The 22868-nt window shown below is 44.6% G+C and overlaps 2 protein-coding genes across 5 annotated transcripts in view; one reads left to right on the top strand and one right to left on the bottom strand.

Moving 5' to 3' along the window:
* Positions 1-1729: 1729 nt before the first annotated feature.
* Positions 1730-11327, bottom strand: LOC138122896 (uncharacterized). 4 transcript variants are annotated; one of them, XR_011156652.1, is made up of 3 exons: positions 10226-11327; positions 2692-10063; positions 1730-2529 (listed from the first exon to the last, which is right to left on the bottom strand). XR_011156652.1 is itself a non-coding variant. In XM_069037287.1 (2 exons), exon 2 carries the CDS (start codon positions 8739-8741, stop codon positions 7434-7436), a length of 1308 nt encoding a protein of 435 aa, XP_068893388.1. In that variant the 5' UTR covers positions 8742-10063; positions 10226-11327; the 3' UTR covers positions 4670-7433. The 4 variants fall into 4 exon arrangements, 1 of the variants encoding a protein (XP_068893388.1); XR_011156653.1 differs by having other exon boundaries at positions 1730-2502; XM_069037287.1 differs by lacking the exon at positions 1730-2529 and having other exon boundaries at positions 4670-10063.
* Positions 11328-14431: 3104 nt separating this feature from the next.
* The window catches only part of LOC138123190 (zinc finger protein 541), a 117004-nt gene continuing 108567 nt past the window's right edge, over positions 14432-22868 (top strand). Inside the window, exon 1 of the mRNA XM_069037767.1 lies at positions 14432-14568. The gene's annotated coding sequence lies outside the window, so the exon portion shown is untranslated. The remainder of the gene's footprint in view (positions 14569-22868) is intronic.

The following is a 22868-nucleotide window of genomic DNA, read 5'->3' as shown; positions in this document are numbered from 1 at the left end:
ACCGGCCGAGGCGGCAATTAGCCGGTTTTAGCCGTTACATTTTGCCGATGCCGATTATCACGGCAATTATTACAACGGCAATTTGGCGCACGGGCTCCCTGCAAAATTACTCACGATGACTACCCTAGTGCTTTCTAAATTCCAACAAGTCATTACAACTTAGTATCGTCCATTTTAAACTCCAAGAAGTATCGTCGAAAGTTATGAAATGAACTGAAAGCTTCTGAGGTGCTATTACAGAGAAACAAAGAATTCGTAACCGTACAAGCTTCGTTGGCTCGATTTGTAACGTTACTCGATATTTCTTGCAACATAAAAAACACGCGGAAATTACTCATGAGGGCGAGTGTAGTGCTTCTCAAACTCCAAGAAATCTCGTCTTGCTTCTTCCTTACTAGTGCAGTGCTTTCAGTGCTTTTTAAGTTCCAAAAAGTGTCGTCTCCTAACTAGATCGCTTCTCCCGATGCCTTGGAGTACCACCTAGAACACCCAATTCAACCACAAACCTTCCAAGACCAACCCCAAACGTGTCCATCTCCATTGCTAACCTTTCTTTTCTTTCCATCCTCCCACGCTTCTTACTATTAAGTAGTAGGACCTTTCCAAGAGATCTTTAACACCGGAACCACTTGCACCAGGACGACGCCATCAGGAGAACACCAGAACGCATAACAAGAGATGATTTAAGACTATTCAGAAGCTAAAATGAGATGTTCTCTCTCTTCGTTGCCACCATCATTTTTCTCTCTCTTGCATTCTTTCTCCCCAGGTAGTTTGCAATTTCCTCTGTCATACCCACTGTTGTACCTTGATTCTTTGATTCTCTCCCTTCTCTTTTGCTTGCCTCAATGTTTGTCCCTTTCACTCATCCTCCTTCTGCTCTCAGTCTTTCCACTTGTTCACTGGTATGTCTTTCTCCTCCTTGTTCTTTTTCTTTTCTCTCCAGAATTCCATCAGTATCCTGGACTCTTCCCTTCCATCCATTTTGTCCTCAAACTTGAGATTAGAGGCTATTCCTTTCTTTTCCTTAAATATCATAAAAGACCAAGACAATTGATGTAGAGTGGACCAACTAGTCTAGATCTTAGTTGTTGAAATCAAATAAACTGAAAGCTTCTGAGGTGGAATTACAGAGAAACAAAGAATTCGTAACCGTACAAGCTTCGTTGGCTAAATTTGTAACGTTACTCGATATTTCTTAGAACATAAAAAACACGCGGAAATTACTCATGAGGGCGAGTTTAGTACTTCTCAAACTCCAAGAAATCTCGTCTTGCTTATCCCTTACCAGTACAGTGCTTTCTAAATTCTAGTCATAATATAGCTACTCAGTTCTGTGCTTTTAAAATTCCAAGAAGAATCGTCTTGCTTTCTCCTAACTAGATCGCTTCTCCCGATACCTTGGAGTACCACCTAGAACATCCAAATCAACCACAAACCTTCCCAAGACCAACCCCAAAGGTGTCCATCTCCATTGGTAATCTTTCTTTTCTTTCCATCCTCCCACTCTTTTTACTACTAAGTAGTGGGACCTTTCGAAGAGATTGTGACCAAAAGTTGGCCAGTGACAGCTCCGGGCTCCCAGGGGGTTTTTCGGGGCAGAGGGCGTGGGTTCGGATTTTTAAAAAATGGGCGCCAGGCAGCTATTGTCTTGAGCTGGTTGTTGCTTGTCCAGCTGCCGGGACAAGTGCTCAGATCTTACTCGTCGAAGGTAAGTAAAAGCAAACGCTTTCTGATCGTTAAACAAATTTTGGTTTATTCGGTTACTGCAAAATTATCCACAGAACAGTATTTGGTGGTTCGGTACTGGTTCACACGAATGCGATAATGGTTCGCTTGTAACTACTAGATGAAAATTGAGAGATGCGGAACCAGTACTTTTTGGTGGCCTTAATATCTACTTTGGTCGTAACCAGAAAAGCTTTTCTTTCACATGTGACCGAATCTTAAACTAAACATGATATTCTTCGACGAAATAAAAGATGTTTTGATTCCTGATGAGGAACCTCCCGAACTTAGACTTCCTTCTGATCGAGCTAATTATTTAATGTAAACTTAATGAAACCCAAGGTCAAGATTGGGGTGTCACCTTGACAAAAAAATTAAAATTGATCCTGATAGGAAAGTTTAAATCGGCGAAGTTCCGAAACGTTAAATTTGACTGAAATTTCTTTAAGTTGACACTGGAGATTGAATGAAAAGGTTCTTACAAAAAAATTCTAAACATTTGCAAAGTTTCAAAAAAATTTAGTGAACATACAAAAATTATGAAAGCGAGAAGCGAGAAATTCGAGGCGTTCCTAAATTTTGCAATGCCGCGGTAAAAAAATATGGCGACTTAGCTTTATGACGGGTCTGTTGTCTCCTCGAATAGCGTCCTTTTGACTTGCGGTGTGACCTTGGCGATACGGTGCTCAAAATAAACGATCGCCTCTGCGAACGATGTTCTCCAAAATGGTCGCCTCTGCGAACGATCTGGCTACGAATCGCCCTGCGAACGATCTGGCTACGAATCGCCCTGCGAACGATCTGGCTACGAATCGCCCTGCGAACGATCTGGCTACGAATTGCCCTGCGAACGATCTGGCTACGAATCGCCCTGCGAACGATCTGGCTACGAATCGCCCTGCGAACGATCTGGCTACGAATCGCCCTGCGAACGATCTGGCTACGAATCGCCCTGCGAACGACCCCTAACGAATTGTCGTTAGTGTTGTGAAAATCGGAAGATTCGGTAATTACCTTTCAGCGAAAAAGGGGGTTCTTGGCGCTAAATCGAAGTCCTTCCGGCACTCCTTTACTCAAAAATTTTCGGTACTCTAAAGTTGCGATACGGTACTGGATCAATTCATCCAAACGGGATTGACTCTAAACTGGATCGAACCACCCCTAATACATGGTCTTAGTGAAATGAATTCAAAATTGAACGATAATTACCTCTATAGTGCGAGGGGTCACTCGACCACGAACTCCAAAAGGCGCTTCGCTGGCGTCGCTTCGACGGCTCTCGACGAAGTGTCCGACTTCCGCATTTTTAATCTCGGTACCGCAGTCCCATAAATCGCGAAAATCGTCACGCGCGCGATTCTCGACCTTATTCAGTTGTGCTATAAGGCGGGCTGCGCTTGCGTGGTACTGCGCAATCAAAAATGTGCATTTCCGGTGGTACTACACGTGCGCGTGTCATGACAGGTGGACCGTCATGGCGTCGGTTTGTTTACCTCGAAATTATACCGAGCGGGAGAATTCAGATTTTGGACGGTATTGTGTCGGTAAGTCGTGCACGTCTATCCTGATGTTAATTGCCGTAACTCGCAGGTCAAAAAAAAAGGACAGGAAGAAAGATGGGGTTGAAAAGAAGGAGATGACTTTCCGGCAAGTTACTAAAGAGGAAAAGGGACCCAACATTGCCGTACGGTCACCTATCGCTGAGAAGAGAAGAAGAGAAAGTGAAGAGAAAGAGAAAGTGAAAGTGGGGTTCTGAAAGATAGGTTGCAGCTCGCCAACCTAGAGGCGTGAGGCCACCTCAGCCTGACATTTGCGGGGGTAACATGTGTTCTTCCAGCCCCCCCGTGGTGGCTGGCACAAATGACTCTAAATTGAAACTTTCCGCTTCCGGAATGAGCGACGTAAAAAAACTTGAAGGCAGGGTGGGCGCGTCGCGTTGCCAAATGCCGTGCGTTAACTGCTAGTTCCGGGTCTTCGAACTGCGATCTATTAGCCCCGCGAGCATAAGTAGGACCTCGTGGCCTCCTACTCCGGCCAATCGCCATTGTGGCGTTTCGTAACGCTACACTACCCCCCTCCTCAAAAAGAAAAAGGAAAAGGTAACTCAGTTGCCTTTTACTTTTTACAAAAAAACGAAGATGAAGTCTTCACAAAAAAAAACGTCAAAATTTGATCACTGGAAAAGTTTTGGTTTCGCCACGAAAATGGCTTGTCGATATCTGCGCGTATCAAACGATTGAAAACTGAATCTCAATGTCAATTAGTACTTGAGTACTGCGGTATGATGTAAGTCAAGTCCGGTTAAATGTCATAATTTGGGGTTCTTAAATAAACTTTTCCTGAACAAACTCCACGGTAAAATTTTACTGTCGTCAACATTCCAAAAGAGGACAAAAGAATTAATCGAAAAATTGAACGGTACGAAAAAGTGAAATGCAAAGCTCGCTACGGTTCTTCGGCTTCTGCCAGAGATCCTCTGAATTCTTTCAAATCTTTCATGTGCCAAACACCTAGATCTGCGCGGTTCTCATCTTCGAGAGCGTACGCGAGTTTCGATAGTTTTCTCGTTATCGTGCACAGCACGTAGCGTGGCGCTAATTTTTGCGCAAAGTCTTTCGCAGCGCTGGAAAGTACTTTGTTGCGTTTCCAAACTTTGTCGCCTACAAAAAATTCAGCGTCGCGCTTCCGAAGATTGTACGAGCGTTCGTTGCGTTCGTGCGCTTTGTGAAGGTGCTGGGTTACATCCTGCAAGATGGTCTTGAGGTGTTCTAAATTTTTCGCGTGATCTTCGCGATCAGCTGTCGTCAAGGTTTCCGGATTTTCCGCTACTTTGCCGTAAAATTCACCGGTACAGGGTACTACCCTACCAAAATTGAGAAATGCTGGACTGAATCCGGTTACTTCGTTGACCGCTGTGCGAATCGCGTACCCGATCTTTGCCACCTCGGCATCCCACTTTTTGTGAGCGCCTTTGACGTAACTTCGTATGGCAGTGCCAACTGTGCGGTTGTATCGCTCCACAGGGTTGCTCTGAGGGTGATACTTGGCTGTGAACCAGATCTTTTGAACTTTGTAGTTCTCGCAAGTCTTTACAAATTCGTTTCCGACAAACTGCTTGCCGTTGTCGACCAAAATGAATTGCGGTACACCATACACAAGAAAAATTCCGTTCTCGATACATTCTGTAACTTTTGAGCTCGTAGCTTTTCGTAACGGAAATAGTACAACGTACTTCGTGAACCAATCTACGATCACTAAGAGATACGAATATCCTTTCGTGGACGTCGGTAATGGACCAATCAAATCAACGGAAATCATTTGCCACGGAAACTGAACCTTTTTTTCTTTTCCCATAAGCCCTGCGCGAGCGGTGTTCGGTGCTTTTTGCTCATTGCAAACCTTGCAGTTTCGAACGTAACGAATGACGGAACGACGCATTTTCGGCCAAAAGTGATTGATGGATAACCTTGAAAGTGTCTTGTAGTACCCGAAATGAGCTGATGTCGGTGCATCATGACATGATTCTAAAATTTTTGTTCTTTGATTTCGCGGTACTAAAAGCTTCCACTCCGGGACGTTGCCGGGTAGTACAATTTTGTTCGGTACGAATCGATACACGAAACCGTTCTCGACTTTCCATGATGGATTTCTTTGAGGATTGGCGATTATGTTGTCGCGAAGTCGCGTGTACGACTCGTCCAAATCATTCAAGTTCACGCCGAGAAAGCTGTCAATGTCTACCGCAGCAATTTCTGCAGGTAGTCTCGATAGTGCGTCCGGTACTACATTGAGCTTGCCCTTACGATGGACCAAATCGAATGAAAATTGATTGAGCTTGACACTCCATCGCGCTAACTTGCCTGCTGGGTCCTTCATTCGGTTTAACCAGAGCAATGAATAATGGTCCGTCACGATCGTGAAATGGGTGCCCTCAACGTAAGGTCTGAACTTTTCCAACGCGAACAAAACGGCTAAACATTCTCGTTCCGTAACGCTATAATTTCGCTCGGCTTTTGTTAGCGAACGGCTGGCGTACGCGATCACTCTCTCATCTCCGTCTAAATCTTGCGTTAAAACTGCTCCTAGACCGGTGTTTGAAGCGTCAGTTTGGATCACGAAAGGTTTCGAGAAATCAGGACTTGATAATACGGGTGCTGAAACAAGTGCATCCTTGATTTTCTGAAAAGCTTCCTGAGCTTCAGGAGTCCACTCCGTTTTCTGTCGCTTTCGCTTTCCGGTAAGTAACGCGTTTATCGGGGACATGAGGGTCGAAAAATGAGGGATGAAACGCCTATACCAAGAACACATGCCTACGAAACGTTTGATTTCGGTACTAGTCTTCGGGACTGGATAGCTCACCATGGCCGCTACTTTGTCTGGATCGGTACCTAGACCATGTTCATCGACAGTGAAACCCAAATATTTCAAACTTGAGCGGAAAAGTTGACACTTTTTCGCATTCACGGTGAGTTTCGCGTCTCGAAGACGTCGTATCACCTCCCTCAAAACTTGTACGTGTTTCTCGAATGTCGGGGCGATAATGATTAGATCGTCCAGGTAAACAAAGACGTGAGGTTCTAGTTCAGGTCCGAAAATTCTGTCCATGAGACACTGCTGCCTCTGGGCTGCGTTTGTCAGTCCGAACGGTAATACGTTAAAATGAAAAAGACCTCTGCCGGGAATCGCAAAAGCTGTCTTCGGTCTAGACTCTGAATCTAACGGGATTTGCCAAAAAGCGTTCTTGAGATCGATCGAACTGATGTACTTTGCTCCTCGCAACATACTGAGAATCCTGTCGACACGCGGTAATGGGTAACTGTCACGTTTTGTCACGGCATTGAGCCTGCGACCGTCAAAGCAAAGTCGGTATTCACCGGAAGATTTCTTTACTAACAAAATTGGAGAAGACCACGGACTGTCAGAAGGCGATATGACATTGTTCTCGAGCATGCGGTCAATTTCTTTGTTGACTTCCGCAAGCATGTACGGAGACCACCAATACGGACGTTGTTTGATCGGCAATGCTTCTCCCGTGTCGATTGTGACTGTCATTTTGTGTGTCCTCCCTAACTTTCCGTCGTTGCTCAACAAATCTAAATTTTTCCGGATGATCTCGGTGATCTCATGCCGATCCGCGCCACACTCCGTCACCGCGTCACATTCTGGTACTCTTACGATATCCGACGCTACTTCAATTTTGTGACCCGCGAAATCTATCTTGAGTCCGAATAATCTACAAAAGTCGCACCCTAATATGACGCTATGCTGAAGATCTGGCACGTAGTAGACACGAATTCGCCGTCTCGACGAGTCTAACACTGCTTCTAGTTCGATAGCTTTGGTTACCGGATGTTGTTTTCCGTCGGCAGTTCTGATGGTTTTTAGCCGAGATGGGAAAGTTTTTCCACCTGCGCGAAAATGAATTAAATCGGCTCCTTTTCCACCAACTATAGTGCAATTCGAACCGGAATCCACGAGTCCTTCAGTTTCCTTATTGTTTAGACGCAGTCTGATAAATGGCCTATTGTCATTGGTTTTGCTGACGAAAATGGAAGCGGAATTTGCCCGAGAAGGCTTGCAAAACTCTTTGACTTCGTCTAACCAAGCGTTCCACTGGGTGTCCGTACGTTTCGCGATGATCGATGCGTTTACATCGGCCTTGGGATGTTTTAGGAACGTAGCACGGCCGCAAGTCTGCCGCGTCCCTACTGCGCGTTTCCCGACGGATTACACTTTTTGCAGGTCGCCAAGGTGACGTCTGGCTCCCCACAACGGTAGCAAAACTGCTTTCTTTTCAGTCGACAGTTCATGAACGAATGATTCGGCTGTTGACAATTCCAGCACTTGAACGACCTGGAGGACGAACTCGCGGGTTCACTCCGTCTGGCTGAATTGCCTGAGGGTTCCTTCACGACGATGGCGCGTGGACTCGCTTTCGCGGGTTCGCTCGCCCGAACATATGCCAACTCTGGCTCCAACACGCAAGATGACTTGGGTGCAGCGCGATGTTTCTGCCGCAAAGCCGATAACTCCTCCACTTTTTTGCACAACTTAATCAACTCCGGTACGGTGACAACTTCGGTGATGCTAAGCTGGTTAAGGTAACCTGGAAGCAAATTCCTCCGAATCGTCTTTACCTTGGTTATCTCCGCCGGTGGTCGACTAAGTCTAGCAAAAAGCGTCTCCATAACCGCAACGTAAATGGTTATCGACTCGCTTTTGCCCTGAAGCCTGCCCTTGATTTCGTCCCACAACAATTCATCGAAATCCGGTGGAAGAAATTCCTGTTTCAACAACTGAACCACTTCGTCCCAATCGCTCAATCTGCTCCGAACAGAACGATACCAAATCAGCGCTTTGCCGCTAAAGAGATCAATGGCCGCGTTAAAAAGGTCCCTGTTGGTTGCGTTTCGCGCTACCGACAGTTCCTCTACCCGTTCCAAGAACTGGTTCACCGTCATTCCATTTTCCTCCCCGTTGAAAGATACGCCCCAGGTGTGAATTGGCACTAGTTTCGGTTCCGGAGATCTCGCGTGAGGGTGCACGTAAATGGGAGTAGTCGCGACGACTGGTGGCGCTTCCACCGTAACCGGGCTCGCTTCTGCTGCCTTGTCGTGAAGATCAGCTTCGAGCAACAAACATGTCGCGTACGCCTCATTTCTATACTCCGCATCTCGCTCGCGTCTCATTCGCCGAATGCGAAATGAAAGGTGCGTTAGACGGGTCTTCAACCGTTTGAAGATCATGTCTTCCGCCGTTCCTTCAAATTCTGTCAAAATCGTGCGTATGCTCTCAAGGGTGTCCTCAATGGCCTGGACCTCGGTGTCGTGATCATACTCTGCGTCATGAAGTGACAGAAAGTATTCGTCCGGTCGACCTAGTTCTTTGGACAGAGCTCTCGCTAACAGTTTCCTCTTATCGTCCTGGTTTCGGCTAGTCGTGATGCCGCGTATACGCAATTCATACGTCAGCTCGTCAGCTAGTAAATGCTTGACCTTGAATTGTTCGTCCATTTTGACGAAGACTCACCGCGATTCCACGGGTCGGTAACGCAATAAAAACGCCGGTCAAAACACTACCAAAAAACAGCGCGCAACACGATAGTCGATTCCGAGAAAAGGTTTTTGTCGTCGAGGGTACAAGATAAGACCGCTACTCAAACAATGAATTCGCCGCTAAATTTCCGCTTCTCATTAACACACAATCAAAAAATTCAACTTTCAATAAACCTTTACCAACTCCCTTTGCTCCGATTGAAAAAAGTGACTGAGCCTCAATGAAGATGAACGATAAACGAAAATTTGTGGTTGCTCCAAAAAATCGAGCCCCACGTTCTGGGCGTCAAAATTTGTGTGACCAAAAGTTGGCCAGTGACAGCTCCGGGCTCCCAGGGGGTTTTTCGGGGCAGAGGGCGTGGGTTCGGATTTTTAAAAAATGGGCGCCAGGCAGCTATTGTCTTGAGCTGGTTGTTGCTTGTCCAGCTGCCGGGACAAGTGCTCAGATCTTACTCGTCGAAGGTAAGTAAAAGCAAACGCTTTCTGATCGTTAAACAAATTTTGGTTTATTCGGTTACTGCAAAATTATCCACAGAACAGTATTTGGTGGTTCGGTACTGGTTCACACGAATGCGATAATGGTTCGCTTGTAACTACTAGATGAAAATTGAGAGATGCGGAACCAGTACTTTTTGGTGGCCTTAATATCTACTTTGGTCGTAACCAGAAAAGCTTTTCTTTCACATGTGACCGAATCTTAAACTAAACATGATATTCTTCGACGAAATAAAAGATGTTTTGATTCCTGATGAGGAACCTCCCGAACTTAGACTTCCTTCTGATCGAGCTAATTATTTAATGTAAACTTAATGAAACCCAAGGTCAAGATTGGGGTGTCACCTTGACAAAAAAATTAAAATTGATCCTGATAGGAAAGTTTAAATCGGCGAAGTTCCGAAACGTTAAATTTGACTGAAATTTCTTTAAGTTGACACTGGAGATTGAATGAAAAGGTTCTTACAAAAAAATTCTAAACATTTGCAAAGTTTCAAAAAAATTTAGTGAACATACAAAAATTATGAAAGCGAGAAGCGAGAAATTCGAGGCGTTCCTAAATTTTGCAATGCCGCGGTAAAAAAATATGGCGACTTAGCTTTATGACGGGTCTGTTGTCTCCTCGAATAGCGTCCTTTTGACTTGCGGTGTGACCTTGGCGATACGGTGCTCAAAATAAACGATCGCCTCTGCGAACGATGTTCTCCAAAATGGTCGCCTCTGCGAACGATCTGGCTACGAATCGCCCTGCGAACGATCTGGCTACGAATCGCCCTGCGAACGATCTGGCTACGAATCGCCCTGCGAACGATCTGGCTACGAATTGCCCTGCGAACGATCTGGCTACGAATCGCCCTGCGAACGATCTGGCTACGAATCGCCCTGCGAACGATCTGGCTACGAATCGCCCTGCGAACGATCTGGCTACGAATCGCCCTGCGAACGACCCCTAACGAATTGTCGTTAGTGTTGTGAAAATCGGAAGATTCGGTAATTACCTTTCAGCGAAAAAGGGGGTTCTTGGCGCTAAATCGAAGTCCTTCCGGCACTCCTTTACTCAAAAATTTTCGGTACTCTAAAGTTGCGATACGGTACTGGATCAATTCATCCAAACGGGATTGACTCTAAACTGGATCGAACCACCCCTAATACATGGTCTTAGTGAAATGAATTCAAAATTGAACGATAATTACCTCTATAGTGCGAGGGGTCACTCGACCACGAACTCTAAAAGGCGCTTCGCTGGCGTCGCTTCGACGGCTCTCGACGAAGTGTCCGACTTCCGCATTTTTAATCTCGGTACCGCAGTCCCATAAATCGCGAAAATCGTCACGCGCGCGATTCTCGACCTTATTCAGTTGTGCTATAAGGCGGGCTGCGCTTGCGTGGTACTGCGCAATCAAAAATGTGCATTTCCGGTGGTACTACACGTGCGCGTGTCATGACAGGTGGACCGTCATGGCGTCGGTTTGTTTACCTCGAAATTATACCGAGCGGGAGAATTCAGATTTTGGACGGTATTGTGTCGGTAAGTCGTGCACGTCTATCCTGATGTTAATTGCCGTAACTCGCAGGTCAAAAAAAAAGGACAGGAAGAAAGATGGGGTTGAAAAGAAGGAGATGACTTTCCGGCAAGTTACTAAAGAGGAAAAGGGACCCAACATTGCCGTACGGTCACCTATCGCTGAGAAGAGAAGAAGAGAAAGTGAAGAGAAAGAGAAAGTGAAAGTGGGGTTCTGAAAGATAGGTTGCAGCTCGCCAACCTAGAGGCGTGAGGCCACCTCAGCCTGACATTTGCGGGGGTAACATGTGTTCTTCCAGCCCCCCCGTGGTGGCTGGCACAAATGACTCTAAATTGAAACTTTCCGCTTCCGGAATGAGCGACGTAAAAAAACTTGAAGGCAGGGTGGGCGCGTCGCGTTGCCAAATGCCGTGCGTTAACTGCTAGTTCCGGGTCTTCGAACTGCGATCTATTAGCCCCGCGAGCATAAGTAGGACCTCGTGGCCTCCTACTCCGGCCAATCGCCATTGTGGCGTTTCGTAACGCTACAAGATCTTTAACACCGGAACCACTTGCACCAGGACGACGCCATCAGGAGAACACCAGAACGCATAACAAGAGAACATATCTTTCATATCTCTTTCATTCATCCTATCTCTCCTCCGTCTTCATTCATATTTCTCCCCGTTCCTTTCCCTCCCTCTTTCTCATTTCGCGGCATCCATTCCACATGTGCTCGATTGTCTCTCTCTCCTCATAGCACTTCCAGCACCTTCTTTCCTCCCCTTCTTTCTCTTTCCCCGTTCCCACGTCAGAATCTCACCATCATTTTTCTCTCTCGTGTACTCTTTCTCCCCAGGTACTTCGCAATTTCCTCTGTCACATACCCCTCATACTCCCTGTTGCATCTTGATTCTTTGATTCTCTCTTTTGCTTGTCCCAATCTTTGTCCTTTTCACTCAGTTCCGCATTCATCCATCTTCCTTCTGCTCTTAATCTTTCTATTTCTTCACTGGCATACCCGTTCCTCTGGTTGTACTTCTCTCTGTCCTTCTCCTCCTTTTCTTTTGTCTCCAGAATTCCATAAGTATTCCAAGAAGTCTCGTCTCGTTTGGACTTTTTTTTCCTTAAATAGCATCAAAAGTATAAAATGGATCTAGACCAGATGGTCTGGAATCCAAACGATCTGGAGGTTTCCGGAGCCAAAGAATTCGTAACCGAACAAGCCAAGTAGCACCTTCGGTTTAGTTTGTGATATCAGTCGATACTTCTTAGAATATAACGAGCACCATCCGCGGTTCGACAATGTCTTGGTCGATATTTCTGTGAACATGGGAGAAACTATAGGCGTCTCGGAAAGAAGAGCATCCGAATTAGCTTCGTTCTTGACGGATCCGTGTCGGAAACGGTGTTTATCGTTAGAGAAGATAATAATAAAGCATCGCCGTGGATAAAGGGGTTGCGTTCCGTTCTGGTTCAGTACAGATTATCAACATTACGTACGGGTTCGATCCGGCCTCTCGCTGCGTTATTGAGCCATAAATTAGTCTGCACAATGCCGGCCATTACCGGCCGTACAGCGATGTTTCCAGATAAAAGCACAACGTGCCCGTTGTCGCTGCGGATTTCGCCTAAACGACGGTGCCGCTTCCACCGAGATTGTTTAATTACGGAGAGGCTCCCCGCCGATCGGCACGAAGAGAAAAACTCAAAAACTCTTCTGTCATTAGGACCTCTCTCCTGTGATAAACCGCACACGCGTCGCCGGCAATTAAATTTCGGATATTGTGTCAGCCGGCAGATGTTGATTTTGGCGAGGTTTATGGCGGAGGGTCAGCGAAAGGGGTGACAGTCACGATCTTGCGGCCGGCGATATGATACGGGGGCTCCACGGAAGACTGCGACTAATTGTTGATGGATGGACGCAATTCGTGTTGTTGGACGTGCGGGGGCGGGGTTGCGGCCCAACCGCACCAAATTCGGAACTGTTGTCATTATTGCGCGATAAATCAGACCGGGGACGGTTTTTGCGGGATTATGAAAAATCTGGACGGAGGAGAGAAAGGTCGCCGGAAGATGACGCCGCCGCCGCCGCCGACTCGGACGGATGGATGTCTTTTGTCCGAACATCGACCCAATTACAAAAAATGACAAATTAGGAGCTTTCACGGGACTGATCGCTGCGCGAGGGCTCCCCGAGACTTCAGTATTGAACCGAAAAAATCTTTTTCACGTTTTTTACCAAAAAAAAGTGGCTTTTTGACAAAGAACCAATTTAATTTGATCACCACAAAGCAAGTAACCAACAAAATGGACTGAGCTTTTTTGTCGAACATAATATTGAAGCTTTTTAGTCTTCTTCTATACTTAATATAAGTACACCAAAAACATTCTTTCTTTCAAGTCATCAACGACAGTCTTTACGATAACCAAGGTCAAAAATGTCCTCCAGGACATGGCCTTACACCACCAGGATAACTTGCCCTGCACGCCTCTGTGTGCTTTTTTAAATTAGAATTGACCACACCCCATTCATATTTGAATTTGGCAACCAACTTCAGTGAAAGCACAATCGAAAATGAGCTAGCAAATCGCTTGGTGCCCATGTGGCGTGGCGATAACTAACGTGTTTCAGGTGTTGGTGTGTGGGAATGCATGGCAGGAAATATAAGCACGTCGAAATAAAAGTAAATTTAAACAATTGAGCAGCGGGTGAATCCCCTACATAAATAAATGAATATTTTCTAGCGAAAGAATAAAATTTGCTTTTTCGTTCCTTGCGTGAAAGCTGATATTAATTTTCTTTCTCTTTCTAGTTTAATTGTTTGTTGGTTTTTTGAGAGCTCGTTTTGTGTTTGTTTTGTTTTTAACATACCCAGCCGGCTTGTTTCGTTTTAAATATATTTTGTAATTAATTGAAATAATATTTTGTTTTTTTGTTTTAATCGAGTTGAGCGCAGACGTCGTCAAATACATTTTTTTTTTGTTTATTTTAAATTTAATTTGGTAAACTAATTCCAGTTTGGGTGTGTTTCAACGTGTTATAACACTTGTATTTTGTTTTGTGGTGTAGGTGGAAGAGCTCAGGTCCACATCGACTGAACACACAGCGTTGTTGATATTGCATTATAATAACAGTGGATATGCAGATTAGAGCGTAGTGACTCCCGATGGAATATCCGGTGGATCGACAAACATGTTTGCGAAGGGTTATGACGAGGAGCGTGGTAATTAGAGTGGTCGTGGACCTGGTGCAGGTGTAAGGATGCACCGTCCTCGTCTGCGATATGTGATGAACCAGTGGAAAACACGATCATTTATTAACGAGGTGGCGTAAGCGGCGAGAGGACAAGCAGCAGGTAGCAGCGTGGTCGGCGACGGCGCGTCGACCTGCGCCCTAGCGGCGGCGTCGCTCGATAGCGGCGTCGGCGAGCAGTGCCGCACAACCTTTCCCGGCGTCGGGTGCTCAGCTGTTTGCCCAACCGGAGGACCACGCGACCATCGCCGTACCATCGACGGAACCGAGGCCGAGCCAGAGAGGAGCCGCCGCTGGGTGATGCGCCGCCCGCCGCGCCGCGAGCTCTGACGCGGGTGGAGAGTGTTCGCTGTGGCAGACGCGGTGCGAGTTCAGGTGATGCACTGAGTGAGGTGGTCTTCGACGAGGCCACGTGTGAGTGGGGAATTGCGCCAGACTGCCTCACGGTGCGGGTGCCGGCGGGCCTCGTCGCCAAGGCCGGTCATGTGCCACCCAATGGGGGAACCACCTCCGAGGAGAAAGCCTCCATACCGGTAAGTCGACGCGCACATGTGCTCCATGCATCACGCCCGACTATTATTAGAGCGGCTACGACACGCGCTCGCCGTGACGTAGACGTAGCGCCGGCCAAATTTTTCGCCGCCTCCACCGACCGCAACCTTCACCTTCTTCCGACGGCATTAATTATGTCGCGACGAGAACTACACTAATTTCTTCGCCATCGCCGATTCGACGCTCATCAAACATTCACGACCTTCGGGATTTAAGCTCCAAGCTCGGAACAACAACGCGCTGATCCTCCAAGCTCGGCTTCCTCCCGTGACAGGTGCACCACCGGTGCAACGACCTCCTCCGCGCGACGCTCCAACACTTTTCCGCGTTCTTCCACACAAAATGGAAGCAATTCGATCAACACAACACTCCGTTCTGATTTTCACTGCTACACTTCACGCCACCGTCGGATCCCTTCGCTCAAAAATTCTCTGTTCGTTCGCAGATTGAGGGTTATGTTAGTTTTTGACCTTGCACAATGTCGAACCCTAGTGACATCACTGGCGGAAACCATGACATGAATAATTAAGACTCAGATGAAAGATGGATGACGCCTGAGTGATGAAGACAAGATTTCTCTCTCACATTGCGTTCGCAATTCCTGCGACTTTATGGATAATATACTTTACTATCCTCGCGATTAATTCCATGAAGTTTATGGTCATATTTTTAACTCGTTACCACCAAAGTGTGTCAGAATAAGCAACTCGAGTGCGAAAGCTCCCACTGCAGGGTTCATTACACGTACCAAGATCTTGCCACACTAAATTTTATCATTTTGATAATCTCTTACCCTTCCTCGGTCTTTATCAAATTTTCATCTCTCTTATCTTTCACTGTTCTTTCTCAAAATTCGTTCTTGCACATTTCAAAACAAGAACGATTTTGAAGCCTTCCACAAATTTGCAGGACTCAGATCTGGGTGTCCAGATGACCCCATCAATGAACAGTGGACACGTTTCCTGTTGCCAAATGCTTCTTTTCCTTCTAACATAACAAGAAATTGACCCAATTTAAAATTTTTCTCCAACATGACTCCATAACTCTTTTGTGGTAACTCCTGATTTGCTGCTGGCAGAAGCCTCTAATTTTTATTAGTTTAATGTTCGCCGATCCTTGATGCAAAGAGGCTTAAACAACAGAATTTAATATAAATGCTGCCTTGCAGAAAGCTAAATTTCACTGATTCTGTCAGGTACAGAAGATTCCTTTCCGATCGATAAATACCTTCCCCAGCAATTCATCTTCACAGCTTTTACATCAAATGTGTTATTACGTCGGATTTGTTTAATAAAAAATATCAAATTTCGCGTTGAAAGCTCGCCTGCGGAGCAGCCTTTCAAATTTCAACTCCTTGTGCAAATGCTCTGAGTCAACTTAATTAAATTAAATCGAGAAAAATGCTTACTTTGCGTCTCTCGCCTGTTTAAATCCTCGAGTTTAATTGTTATTGCAAGCCCACCATCTTGGCCTCGACACTGACGATTGATAATATCTCGATCTGTATCCTGTTTAGATCGTCGGTGTTTTCCAGGTGTCTTCAAAATTCGTCTTCGTCCAAACAATGCTCGCCACTTTAACATGAATGATTTATTATTTTACATTTCCAGCTACAGAAGATTTCTCTCGGCCGTCCCTGAAACTTTTCGTACACAAAGTTGGGCGCGAGTTTTCATGGGTCGATTCGAAATGTTGTGTGGGAGGCGGCTTTCCACCAGATTTAATTGATACAATCTCGACAAATCATAACTCCGACGTGGACCAAGACAGGGGGCGACTGTTCAGCATGTCTTGGGAATTCAACTACATATTACACTTTTCTGACTGGGAGGGTGTGTTTTGTTGTCGGGGAAATTAGTAAAACGGGGGGAAACGAACGCGTCACTCGCAGAAAAATCATCTCCGGAAAAATTCCCTTCGGTTATAGAACACACCCGCAGCTTTGAGTTTCCAACACACGTGGGTAACTACTTTTATTATTCTGATGATTAATCTGCGATCTGTAAAGTGTTTTTAGCGCCTGGCCAAAGTATAAAAAGGAAACACGAGATCAAAAAACATGACTTCTATATCTTCTTGTCTTTCGGAAAGTGTTTATTTGCTTCTGTCGCAAACTTAGCTTCTTCCATTACTTGCGGTACTCCTGTATAAGATAAATTCGAATGATTCTTCTTGAATTCTGTTTTACCGCCGAGAGGTTTAGATTTTTACACTCGTGCAACGCATCCATGAAACTAGGTAAATATTTAGCAAATAGCTTAATACTATCCACACCAGCACTCCAACTTACGATGCATTACGTAAAGAGCCTTCAACATTTTAAAAAATATTTGCAATCGTCTCAGAAAAAAGTTAAAACAGGTGTGACTACTCCAAACATGTAAAAACATCTTCTGATGACTTCGCGACGTAAACGTCACATAGAAAGTGGAGAAAGTATAGTCTCGCGTATTATTCACTCGGATGATTCCACCACTCGTCTACGGCTCGTGTTGCAATTTTCATCCTCTTGAAGAATGTACGTTTATTGCGCTATCACGAAATGTGTCAGCTTTATTGGAGCTTTATGAAAGAAGCATTAACGAAGCCAGCAGTGATTAACAGGTCCACCCGAGCTCCCTAAGACTCCGAACCCTGGTAGATTCACCCCCGTCGAGGGCGCCGCTATACAGAGTGAGTCAGATTTAGCTTCGTGTCTAACGAGATCTTCTCGAGGAGGGTTTTCAGCGATTTTCCGGCCGGCTAATAAATCGACGATATTAAATCCGGCGTCGGTGATAATTGCAACGATGATTAGGCCGGGAAGGATCGTCGAAGAAATCCTAACCTGGGCTTTAATAAACAGAATTTAATATAAACGCGGCCCCCGAGTATTATTAAAAGCAACTTGGCTAAGTGATTTTGACATAAATATTAAAAATTTAATATGAACTGGGCGTGATTTATTACCCGCGGCGCATAGAGAGTGCGTACTGGGTTTCACCTCGGTCGGGGAAAATAAAAAAAAAAAATTCAAAATTCGAATGCATCACGTTCCGAATTAATTATTATCAGAAGCGGCGGCTCCGAACTAAAACGAGTTATTTAATTCCGGCAAGCTAATTCATCATACTCGGCGAAACTGTTCATTAAAACCCATTTAATCCGGAGTCGGGGGCGGCGGAATCGGGACGTCGATCGCGCAAAAATGGCCACAAAGAAAAATGAACGCGACGATTGCTCCGTTCCCAAGTTTAAATGGAAAAGAGATTAAAACCATATGCACGGTGGAAACGGTTGTGTGTTGGGGTGTAGTGAAGTTTTTCCATTAGTTTTAGGAGCTTTTAAATAACTGTTTCCGCCAAAGTCCGCATTTCGCAGCTTTCATATTTCCAAAGTTCCAGTTTTTCGCGAATCGATCAGCGCTGCATCCCCGAGAATTACGTCCCAAATGCAAAGCAGACGGGAATATATTAGGGAAACTTTACGAATTAAAAGTTGGACGCTCCCGCCTCCCCATATTAAAATAATTATACTAAAACGTTTTTCATTAGGCGAGGCGCAACAATAAAAACTTTTAATCTGCGGAGATTCGCTCGAATTCGCGCACGAATTAAAAATCTATCGTTCAGACGGTCTAATTTGCCAGAATTTGATGTTCCCCGACGAAATCATCCAACGTGTTGTATTCCTGATCTATGGTATTTTAATAAAGTTTCTCGGAATTATCGAAACGTCTACGAGGCTTGGGCCGCTGCCAAAAAACATATAATCGAGTGTATTAGGTAATTTTATTGCACCGGGGCCAGATAAATGCACTCGCATCGTATACAGAGCGGCCCAACCACACCGGAAGACTTGAATGACACTTTATCGCAGCAGCGACGTGGGTGAAAGAATTTCGAGACTCTGCGGACGATCTAACGCAAGTGTTCCCGATTTTACCGTCACATGGGCTATTTATACGAAATATAAATCGGCAAATTAAAAAATTGGGATGTTTTTCTTCGGCGGGATAAGTGTAAAGGCGCCCACAGGAATATTCAAATTAAAAATAAAACAATTTTGTGGAAAGTGGCACTGGAATGCTTTGGGCGAAAATAACTTGCACCAGTCACAAGTACGATGATAGTTATTTAGGCGATACTTCCACAAAAACTATTACAAGTGGGAAGTGTTTACGCACGAGCGCAGCAAGTGCTGTAATCCTACGTTTCATGCGTACGTACATGTTTGCGCTATCAAATCAAATTTTTACGAAATAGTAGTTATTTGTATATCAAGGCCGCGAAATCATTCTTTAACGTACCGAGAGAAAAAATTGTCGCCGAGGCGCTGCGGCCGAGGTGAGGGTATTTCCAACTCGAAAAAACTGTCTTTTTTTCTTAACAGGGTTGAAAATGGTAGTAGGGGTTGGTTTTTGTAAAATTAAAGTAGACAGTAATTTTCTTCTTGTTTTGAAGATCAAGTGTACAAAATTTCATCAAGATCGAAGTAAAACTGTAGATTTGCATACAAAATATACAAACAGACATTCAGTTTTATATATATAGATGTATTAAAATGACGTTTCTTTAACGGCAGTCGCGCCGCGAATTTGGATTTCGCGGCCTGTTTTGGTACGCGAAATGCTCGTTTCGCGTACGGTTGCACAAAAAGTACTTTTCCACCAATTCGCATTCACAACTTTTATCTCTGCTAATTAAACATCAAAATGGCTTGTGTTTTTCCTGGATTTTTCAACAGAACAACAAAGTTCAAAAATAATTACACTGACGGTGAAAATTTCAGACACAATATTGTAACGATGTTTAAATAACCCTGCGACGCTCCAGCTGGATCAAACACAAATTAAAATTGAAGCTGTATCAAGTCCCTGGCGATGAAGTTTTCAAAAAATAAATTTTCCCGAAGACTTTAAGATTTTTAATAACGGATGGCTTCACATCTAACAGTTAACGACACGCGTCAGCCCTTTCAGCTGGAAATTAAATGATCGATTTCCTGTTAGAGGATCTTCCTCCAGGCTATTTGCTCCAAACTAGTTGATAGTCGAGGTAATAACCTCATCAGCTCCATTATGCTCCATGCATTTTTGATGGGATTCAAGTCTGGTGACATTATCCCTGCGATTTGCGCCGAAGATAATCGTACCACCACTTAGAACTTGTCGTTGAAAATGATTTCTTGTGAAAGGCGCCATCCTTTATTCGAGTTATGTTGGTGCTTCTTAATCGGCGGAGTTGTAGTTAAAAATTCGTCGACGTGGAAAGCCCCTTTACACGGGGTACACAACGGTGACATTTAGGGGTTGCTAATTAACGTAATAAGACAACTGTCTGTGAAGAGCGTAACTGGAGGCTTCGAATTCGACTCATCTGCATTATATTAGTGTCAAAAATGACATCGTCAAGTCTTTAAGAATGCCTCCGAGACAGTGAATTCTCCTTTGATGTGTGGGGTTAATTGCCGCCTAACGATATCGCCGCGTCCGTTGCTTTAATTTAATTGACATTTCGTTAGTCATTACGCCACTCCTCCACAACTCCGAATCGACTGACTTAACATTCTGAAGACGTTAGCAGAAACTATGGAAACGTCAATCAACAAAACCAACAATCCGTTCGATACGACGCCGCCGTCGGAATGAAATCGTCGTCGTCGCCGGGAAAAAAATCCAAGCGAAAATTTTTTCGTAAAGAGCGTCGCGCTAATAAGAATCAAACGACCCTTTGACGAACTTTTTCGCTCCTCTCGCGTTTTTCTCCTACGCCTTCTTTAAATGTTGTAATTAAAATAACTCGAACGAAATTGTTTCGTAAAACATACAACTCCGGCCATTTCGTGACTGTCGTTTGCAGACAAAGTAAAAAGGGATAAGAGCCTTTATTTATTATTACTTTCTGGGAGCGGCCGGGTGACGGCATAAAGGCCACCCGTCTGAAATAATTAATACAGGCGTTTTGTTTGAAGTGGAACCGCACCGGACTGATGAATCCGCACTTGGAAACTACGCTTTCAATCCGGAGGTCGTAATTAAAGATGTATCGGAGAGGGTGAGCTCCACCGCGACAAGTGACGATTGGAATTTATTGTTCTTGCCGACGGGTTTTTCGCACCGGGCGATATTCCCAATCCATCATTCACATTTTGCAGATTACTAATTGGGCCACCCTTTCCACCCCTAGTCCCTTCCAGAAACCTCCCCTTCTCTTACATACTCCAACAAAAGTTTTGTCCGCGACGACTGCAAACGTCATTTACATCCCCACGTACGGGGGTGGCTCATTTATTGTTTCTGACAGCGCCAAAAGACAAAACAATTTTATTCCTCGAGGTGATCCTCCAAGACCAAGACATTTGACGTTACGCTGAAGACCTTCGATATTCATAAAAATCTCTTGTACTCTTCAGTGCTCCGAGACTCTTTCCATTTTGGAAATCATTAGATGCTAATATCTATTCATTTTGATTGTGACCAGTCCCTAGTAACTTTTCAGTTGCTAGGTTGTTGATAGGGAATTTTAGATAACACTAAGTCCTGCCGCAGTTGGCAACTCTCAAAGGCGCCATTTTGGCAGAAACGTCTCGCTGACCAGTCCCTAGTAACTTTTCAATTGCTAGGTTATTGACAGGGAATTTTAGATAACACTAAGTCCAGCCGCAGTTGGCAACTCTCGAAGGCGCCATTTTGGCAGAAACGTCTCTTTGACACAACGACTTGCGCAAACGTTTTTCGACGTACACTGTGCGAATAACTATCAAAATGAGTTTGGGTACGAAATTTCAGAATTCAAAAAGAAAATGTCACGTCCGTCGTCTTGTCAAAGTTGACAACAAACCGTGAATATTGACTTGTTTCGAGACATTTATTGAAGCCAACGGAAAACAACTCACAAAGACGAACATCGCCAATAAAGTTAGCTCTATTTGTGCTATTTTGTTGTACATTTTGGCCAGTGTTGTAGGTAAGTAGTTTGCTTTTTGCCTTTTCATCCCCTATAAAACATTTTAATGAACTTTATGTTCCTTGCTATCCGATTAGTTTTTATCTAAAAATATTTCCATTAATCAATGGAATTAATTTAAATTACCTTTAGTAATCCCCAGGTATTTTTCGCGTTTTTCTTACTGCCAAGTGCCCATTTCCTTGATTCTTCTTTTACAGCGAGAATTGCATGATTTTGAGGTTTTGACATTGAATGATGTATCTTGACATAACCCCACTTTCCAACAGACGTGATCACAGCATCAGACAAACATTTTTAGTTTCTCCTACTACAAATATTAATTTCTATTATTAGTATTGATAAATACATTGCTTTAGCACCATTGTTAAGTTTTGACAATTTTGACATTTTCACATCACGTTCACACCACACAAAAATTTAGTGGAAAACGTATGCAGCACACAACTAAACAGCGCCTACAATTTTTTTCGTTGTGGTCACAATCAAAATGAATAGATAATAGATCTGGGGAATAGGAAGATACTCCAAGAGTTGCAACGTTACCTAGAGCTTGCGACCCGCAATAGCAGAGTAGTTTTGTGTATTAGGACAGGAGGGAACATACCAAGTTTTGGTGCGGTCCCCTTGTCGGCTCAGGAATGCGTCGTGGTATCCTTCGTGCGTTGCGGCATTATTGCTGCATCGCTAATGACCGGTAAATTTATTCTGCGAGGCGTCGTGGTGAAAAATTCCAGCTGAGGGCGACTCCGGCATCCGCTATCTCTCCGGCTGACCCATTTATCGGGTCCGAACCATTGTAAAATGTTTATGTGAGATCACGGCCGATTACCAGAAGCGAAATCTATTTCGGTCGTGTTTGTTTTGTTTTACTCTATTCCATTTTATCTGTTTTTGGTTTGTACATTTAAATGTTATAAACATAACGTAAGGAATGTGCCAGATTTTCATTTTAACAGTTTACACTGGCGCATCCTCGTCGATTTATGGAACCGGTGGAAAAGAAACAATGGAGGCGGCCCCGCACCCGAAATGTATTCTTGCCTTGCGTATTTCACGGAGGCCTCATACTTTTTGCAAGCATTTTAACCACCTTATCCCAGTCCTGTACCTATGTTGGATCCATCCATGTGAATTATTCATGTCTCCGCTGCCTGTAACCTGACCGTAACTTTAACGGGGTACTTTCGTTCTAAAAATATTCCCGACCATTCCGAATAGACAAGTAACTTTATTTGGCCGACATTTTGTTCGCGTCGCTCTCCGTGCACCCGAATTGATTGCTTTGCCCCCAGATGCGATGCCCCCATCTGGTGAATAATTCCGTGATGGAC

Source organism: Tenebrio molitor, chromosome 2 (genome assembly GCF_963966145.1).
Source record: "Tenebrio molitor chromosome 2, icTenMoli1.1, whole genome shotgun sequence".
Lineage (NCBI taxonomy): Eukaryota > Metazoa > Arthropoda > Insecta > Coleoptera > Tenebrionidae > Tenebrio > Tenebrio molitor.
Note: the sequence above shows the minus strand (reverse complement) of the source record. Positions and strands in the feature narration are given on the sequence as shown.

Bases quoted from the DNA above. Each gene is read 5' to 3' on its own strand.
- LOC138122896 (XM_069037287.1), bottom strand. From the start codon at position 8,741: ATGGACGAACAATTCAAGGTCAAGCATTTACTAGCTGACGAGCTGACG.